The sequence below is a fragment of the Mesocricetus auratus genome, unplaced genomic scaffold (genome assembly GCF_017639785.1).
Source record: "Mesocricetus auratus isolate SY011 unplaced genomic scaffold, BCM_Maur_2.0 Super-Scaffold_100009, whole genome shotgun sequence".
NCBI lineage: Eukaryota > Metazoa > Chordata > Mammalia > Rodentia > Cricetidae > Mesocricetus > Mesocricetus auratus.
The window spans coordinates 80,144,710-80,152,518 of record NW_024429193.1 but is presented as its reverse complement, the minus strand read 5'-3'; the positions used below and the strand labels follow the sequence as shown (position 1 = coordinate 80,152,518).

General features: G+C 42.9%; 1 protein-coding gene across 1 annotated transcript; it reads right to left on the bottom strand.

Annotated features, from left to right (window-relative positions):
- Positions 1 to 6,102: 6,102 nt before the first annotated feature.
- On the bottom strand, positions 6,103 to 7,068 carry LOC121142473 (probable peptide chain release factor C12orf65 homolog, mitochondrial). Its single transcript, XM_040752646.1, is given in 2 exon segments — positions 6,103 to 6,653; positions 6,656 to 7,068. Coding segments are annotated over 2 exon segments (561 nt in total). The 5' UTR covers positions 6,935 to 7,068; the 3' UTR covers positions 6,103 to 6,371.
- Positions 7,069 to 7,809: the final 741 nt, after the last annotated feature.

The following is a 7,809-nucleotide window of genomic DNA, read 5'->3' as shown; positions in this document are numbered from 1 at the left end:
ATTGTCTCCCGCCTGGATGGGAACTGCAGTGGCAGTCCCCAGGCACAGAAAGGCCACCGGGAAATAGGCCAGGTTTACCTATTCTATAGGCGAAGGAATTGGTGGATATTGTGATAGATTGATACCCATTTTCCTGACCGCCCATCATACTGATTTCCAAAGTAGCCGTACAACTTTGCACTCCCACCAGCAATGGCTCTCCATATCGTCTGCATCATAGAATGTCATTGGTTGATGGGGAAGTCCTGGATATATGTCATATTCAGGGAGTACGGATCATTCTAATGCTGGCCTCCCAGCTTGGGTCCAAGAGTCTCCCCTGTTCGGATCAGCTGTCTCTGCTGGTTTTGCCAGCCCATTCTTTGCCAATTTGTTCATCGTTCCTCTCTCTCTGTCACTGGGTTCCTTGGGTTCAGTTCAGTGTTTAACTGTGTGTGTTTGCCTCTGCTTCCATCAGTCACTAGATGAAGGCTCCAGGATGGTTATAGACATCAAGTTCATTATCAGGAATGGGCATTCGAGGTGGTCTCTCCACTGTTGCTTAGCTTGCCAATTGGTGTCATCCCTTTAGATCACTAGAGGTCACAATGGTGCCTGATCTGTCTTCTAACCTATGATTCCCTCTTCCCCCTATCCTACCCCCCCAGTCAACCTTCCTGTTCCCCCATGATCTACTCTCTCTTCCTCTTCTCCCCTTCTCTAGTTCCCAGCTCCCCCTCCCCCTCACCCCTCGCTGTGTTCCCCATCTGTTCAGAGGATTTTGCCTCATTTCCCTTCTCTTGTGTACCATGGATATCTTTTATGTTCTTTCACAGACTCTCTATCAGTGGAAGTGCAGATTGGCACTCTCCTGATCCATGTCTAAAATCCATATATGAGTGAATACATACCATGCTTGTCTTTTTGTGACTGGGTTACCTCACTCAGGATGGTTTCTTCCTGTACTATCCATTTACCTGCGAATTTCAAAATTCCATTGTTTTTTTTTTCTGCTGAGTAATACTCCATTGTGTAAATATACCACTTTTTCTCTATCCACTGTTCAGTTGAGGGACATCTAGGTTGCTTCCAGGTTCTGGCTATTACAAATAATGCTGCTATGAACACTCTGGAGCAGATGCCCTTGTTGAATGAATATACCTCTTTTGGATATATGCCTAAGAGTGAAATTGCTGGGTCTTGTAGTAGATTGATTCCCTTTTTCCTGAGAAATCTCCATACTGATTTCCAAAGTGGCTGTACGAGTTGGCACTCCCACCAGCAGGGGAGGAGTGTTCCCCTCTCTCCAGCATAAATTGTCTTCAGTGTTTTTGATTTTAGCCATTCTGACAGGAGTAAGATGGTATCTCAAAGTTGTTTTGATTTGCATTTCCCTGATGGCTAAGGATGTTGAACAATTTCTTAAGTATCTCTTGGCCATTTTAGCCTCCTCTATTGAGAATTCTCTGTTTAATTCTGTACTCCACCTTTTAATTGGATCCTTTGGTGTTTTGGAGACTTGCATCTTGAGTTCTTTGTATATTTTGGAGATTAGCCCTCTGTCAGATGTGGGTTTAGTGAATATCTTTTCCCATTCTGTGGACTGCCTTATTGTCTTTTCGACTGTGTCCTTTGCCTTACAGAAGCTTTTTAGTTTCATAAGGTCCCATTTGTTAATTGTCGAACTCAGTGTCTGTGCCACTGATGTTATGTTCAGGAAGTGGTCTCCTGTACCAACTCGTTGAAGAGTATCTCCCACTTTCTCTTCTAAAAGTTTCAGTGTGGCTGGATTTATGTTGAGATCATTGATCCATTTGAAATTAAGTTTTATACAAGGCGATAAACATGGATCTATCTGCAGTCTTGTGCATACCAGTACCCAGTTAGGCCAGCACCATTTTTTGAAGATGCTTTCTTTTTTCCATTGTATAGTTTTAGCTTCTTTGTCAAAAATCAAGTGTTCATAGGTGTGTGGGTTAAAATCAGGGTTTTCAATTCGGTTCCATTGATCAACCTGCCTATTTTTGTGCCAATACCAAGCTGTTTTCAGGACTATAGCTCTATAATAGAGCTTAAAGTCAGGTATGGTGATGCCTCCTGAGGTTCCTTTATTGTATAGGGTTGTTTTGGCTATCCTGAGCCCTTTATTTTTCCATACAAAGTTGATTATTGTTATTTCAAGGTCTGTGAAGAATTGTGCCAGAATTTTGATAGGGATTGCATTGAATCTGTAGATTGATTTTGGCAAGATTGCCATTTTTATTATGTTGATCCTACCAATCCAAGAGCATGGGAGATCTTTCCATTTTCTGGTATCATCTTTGATTTCTTTCCTTAAAGACTCAAATTTCTTGATATACAGGTCTTTCACTTCCTTGGTTAACATTATCACCAGATATTTGATGCTGTCTATGGCTATTGTAAAGGGTGATGTTTCTCTGATTTCTTTCTCAGTCACTTCATCGTCTGTATATAATAGGGCCACTGATTTTTTTTAGTTTACTTTGTATCCTGCCACTTTGCTGAAGGTGTTTATCAGCTCTAGGACTTCCCTTGCAGAGTTTTTTGGGTCACTTTTATAAATTATCATATCATCTGCAAATAGTGAAAACTTGACTTCTTCTTTTCCTATTTGTGTCCCCTTGATCTCCTTTTGTTGTCTTATTGCTCTAGCTAGAACTTCAAGTACAATATTGAAGAGATATGGAGTGAGTGGACAGCCTTGTCTTGTTCCTGATTTTAGAGGTATTGCTTTGAGTTTCTCTCTATTTAGCTTGATGTTAGCTGTTGGTTTACTGTATATTGCTTTTACTATATTAAGTTATGTTCCTGTTATCCCTGATCTCTCTAGGACCTTTATCATGAAGGGGTGCTAGATTTTGTCAAAGGCTTGGGTCTTTCAGCCATGTTAGATTCCTCTATTGAGAATTCTCTATTTAGTTCTACCCTCCACTTTTTAATTGGATTGTTTGGTGTTTTGGTGTGTAACTTATTGTGTTAATTTTATATTTTGGAAATGAGCCCTCTGTCAGATGTTGGGTTGGTAAAGATCTTTTCCCATTCTGTGGGTTGCATTTTGTCGACTGTGTTCTTTGCCTTACAGAAGCTTTTCATTTACAGGAGGCCCCATTTATTAATGGGTGGAAGAGAGGAGAAAGGTGGGAATTGTAGAGGGAGTAAAGGGGGGAAGGGAAGGGAATAGGAGTGAATAGGAGGATTGACACATGGGAGGAATAGAGGAGAGCAAGAAAGTAGATGCCTTGAGAGAATGCCGGTATAGGTTTGGAGAGAAGTCTGGCACAGGGAAAATGTTAGGGGTCCTACAGGGATCACTACAACTACGAATCTAGGTAGTGTAGAGAGGCTGCCTTTGATTCCCTTCCTCTATAATGAGACTGATTACTGCCTTGGTTGCCAATCCTAAAACTTTCATCCAGTAGCGGATCGAAGCAGAAACAAGCACCCACAGCTAAACACTGAGCCATAATCCTGGAATCCAGTTGCAGAGAGGGAGGAGGGATGAGCAAAGGAGCTAAGAATGTACTAGGAAACCCTCAGAAAAAGTTGACCTGACCTCATGAGAGCACAGAGACCCAATTCATAAAGCTGTGGAACCAGCATTGCTTCAAACCAAGCTTTCTGAATGTGCTTGCCAGCTAGGAGACCTGGGCAGTCCATGCGATCTCTAATAGTGGAGCCAGTGTTTATCCTAGGAGCACAAATAGACTTTGGGAGCCCATTCCCTATGGTGGAATACTATTGCAGCCCAGACACCAGAAAGAAGGCCTAGGTCCTCCCCCAAATGATGTGACTTTGATGGTACCCTATCCTTGGGTAGCAGGTGGGGGTATATTGGGGGTGCTGGTGAGCTTGGGAGGATGGGAGGGTGATGGAATGGGAGATTGATATGTAAAATAAGAGTGCTTCTATAAAAAACTATATGATCCAACTTTTTTTTGTATGTGTCAGTCATCTCTTCATTGTCTACTGTTTTCTTCATTCCTTGCTTCCTCTGGTCAGATCAATGACCTAAATCACATGTCTATATACCTGGCAGGTCTTCCAGAGGACCAAAGTTCAGTTGTTTGCACTGCCATAGTGATTAACAACTATGTCTACCTCAATTTCTTTGGTGTTTGATGTTCTCCTTTGGCCTCCATAGGTAATGAATTTAAATGGTACACAGACACATGCAGGCAAATACTTATACATCTAAAAAGGTTTTTAAATTTTTTATTATTATAATATTAATTATAAATATTAATGAAGAAAATGGTGAGTAACTAATCACAGCAGATGCACTTTGGTGATGACACACTGAATTCTAAAAATCTGAGAAACTTTTAATAATCCTAAAAGTATATTTACTGAAGCTTTAGTTCTTAATAGATGAAAACATTAAGACATAAATATATGGGATTTCATATTAAACCTAAGATCTCTACTCAATGATTTTATATCATAAACACATCCTGAACTAGTTTTATAGTCCTTTCACCATTATCACACACTTTTTTTTTATGAAAGAGGAATTTATTTAGCTTGCTCTTTCAAGTTTTACAATTCATTTTGGGGAAGTCAAGGCAGGACCTTAAGTATTGTCATGCCACATTCACAGTCAAGGGAATAAAAGCATTGTTGCTTGCTCTTAGCTTTCTTGTATTGTTCTGGATTTCTGCTTAGGGAATGATGCTGCCCACAATGGGCTGGGTTTTCTAACTTCAGTTAACAATAAAGACAATTCCAACAGAAGTCCTTATAATTTCTCACTAAGACTCTTCCCTGGTGACTCTAGGTTGCCTGAGTGAAGTTGAGTGTTAAAACTAGTGAAAGACCCCTACCCAGGACCCCCTAGGAAAAGAAAAGCAAGGCCAGGCCGTTGCCTAATGAAAGAAACCCAGACCAGGTGTCTCACCCTCAAAACAGGATGTCTGTGATCACTATAGCAGTCATGGGACCCGGATAATAATTGCTGAAGCGTGCTGGGAACTTTCATATGACAATACTAAAAACCTAGTCCTTGGCAACTACCCTGGCCCCCAATTGTGTCTGATCACTATAGCAATCATGGGACCCGGATAATAATTGCTAAAGCGTGCTGGGAACTTTCATATGACAATACCAGGACACCTAGTCCTTGGCAACTACCCTTGCCCCCAGTTGTGTCTATGATCACCATAGTAGTCATGGGACCCGGATAATAATTGCTGAAGTATGCCTGGGTCTTTCATAAAGTAATACTAGGAAACTTAGTGCGTGGGAACTACCCCTGCCCCCAAGATGAGCCAATAAAATGCCTGTTACTTATGTAACCATTGAAACTCTATAAATATTGTACTCCCTGAAAGCCAGGTATGCTCTGCACCCGAGTTGCAGTAGCATCCGCAGGCGCCTGTGTACTCAATAAATCACCTCTTGCATTTGCAGCCAGTGGTCTGGCCCCGGTTCTTGGGCAGACGGTTTGGTTCAGTGCCCAGTGCTTTGATGCCGAGGTTTTTCACTAGTAAGCACACACTGTCATTTTCTCTTTACCAAAAACTAAAGATAATATCTTTTTTTTTCTTCTTTTTTTGTTTTTTTTTTGAGACAGGGTTTCTCTGAATTGTTTTGGAGGCTGTCCTGGAACTCAATCTGTAGACCAGGCTGGCCTCGAAATCACAGAGATCCACCTACCTCTGCCTCCCGAGGATAAATAATACTATCTTTATTTTTTTTTTTATTTTTTTTGGTTTTTTACGAGACATGGTTTCTCTGTATTGTTTTGGAGGCTGTCGGTCCAGCCCGGCCTTGAACTCACAGAGATCCACCTGCCTCTCAGCGCTGGGATCAAAGGCATGCGCCACCACCGCCTAAATAATACTATCTTAAGGCAGCTCAGCAGTGGCCCTGGACTTGACAAGATACCACTAAATGCTATAAAAGTCGGTTTAACTGCTGGGTGTTGGTGGCACACGCCTTTAATTCCAGCACTTGGGAGGCAGAGGCAGGCGGATCTCCGTGAGTTCGAGGCCAGCCTGGTCTCCACAGTGAGCTCCGGGACAGCCCCCAAAGCTGTGGGGAAGCACTGTCTTGTGAAATTTAAAAAAAAAAAAGTGGGCTTAACTAATAATGGTACCTTTTAAATTGTTTTTATCTTAACCTTTTACTGCTTATTTGTTTTTGTGTGTGACAAGTGTGGGCATACATGTCAGCTTATGTCAGGAGGTCAGAGCACAGCTTTGTGGAGTCAGTTCTGACCCTCCACTCTTATGTGGATTTTGAGACTTCTGGGACAAGTGTTCCACCCAAGCCTGACCTTCCCAAGTGCCCTGCAGAGACTGCAGTATGCACCACCACGCCCACTTCCTGGAGGCTTTCTTCGGATGTTCAACACGTGCCAAGTATTACTGCCACTATTCCCGGAAGCCCCCTGGCACACCATCAGCCTCGCTCCTTTTCTCAGGGACAGTGTGACTCGCTTCCCACAGTTCTTTCAACAACTTCTTCTTTTCTAGCGTCTCCTTTGCTCTCTTCTTCCTCTCTTGCTTTCTCCTCTCAGCCTCAAGCTTCTCTTTGTGGACAGGGCTGCTTGCACCATTGTAGAAAACATCCACTTTCTCCTGGAGGATTTTCCGAGCTATCTTTCTGTTTTGATCCACAGATCGTGTTTGGTGGCACTGACCCCTCCACCGTCTACCTTGACCACGATGCCGGAGGGCACATGTTTGAGCACTACACAGTTGCTGGTTTTGTTGGTGGCCTGGCCCCCTGGACCATGTCCTTTCACAAACTGTTCTTCAAGCTCACTCTCGTGCAGGGGAAGCAGAGCAGGCCAGTCCTTCCTGCCTGCCACCTGAACCACAGCGGCAGCTATTCCTGGGAAGAGCAGTGCTGGCTTCTGAAGCCCAAGTCCCCAGGCCCCTGAGCATATCCCGATCAGTGGTGCAGGGACGCGGAGGTAAGCCCAGGTGCTCATCAAGGACACAGCTCGGTGTGGCAGGGCCTGTTTTAGAACCGGCCTCCAGCCGGAAGCATTCAGCAACAATCTAAACCACGAAGGACCAAGGACCGCAGTCTGCGTCGTTTTTTTTTCCAGGTCTGCGCATGCGTCCTAGTCTCTCGGCGGCATCCCTAGCCTGACAGAGGCTCAGTCTCCTTATCACACACTTTTAAAACCCATTTGTGACATATTCCCTGTCAAATGAATTAGCAACTCATTATGCTCTTTAGTAGTGCACCACATCTTCTCATAGATGATACATTTTACCTTCTCACTAGGAGCCTGTTTAGCCTTAAGTCTGCTTGTAGGTCTAGAGCCAGCTCTTACTGGGCCTTGAGAAACATCATTTTTGTCTTACTTGGCATCTCTATTAACATTGGTTGAGAATCTGAGGGTTCAAAGTCTCATCTTCAACAGGGTCATCCAATGCATTCCACTCCAAAGTGCAGTACCTTACGGTTTAACAATTAATATTCATACTTTAACAGCTACAGCCTCTGAGCCTAGCATGAACTTTTCTGTAATTCTGTCCATGTTTTACTAGGGTTAAATAACCAATGTTAAAATGTTTATTAAACAAGAACCTGTTCTCTAAATCCACATCTGTCATTTCTGTGAGCTGCATGCTGCCCTGTGGGACATGTCTGTCACTACCATAATCAGCAGAATGAGAAGCCCTAGGAATACCAAAGGCAGTTCAACTCAACACTATCCAGTATCTGGTTCAAACTTCTGGGATTTGAGACTCGGTGATTTATTTTAGACATTTTGAAGCATAGCAAAATTAGGTGAAAATTAGTTCAATGCATGTGTGTACTACAAAGCACACATACAGTATGTGTTTAGTTATC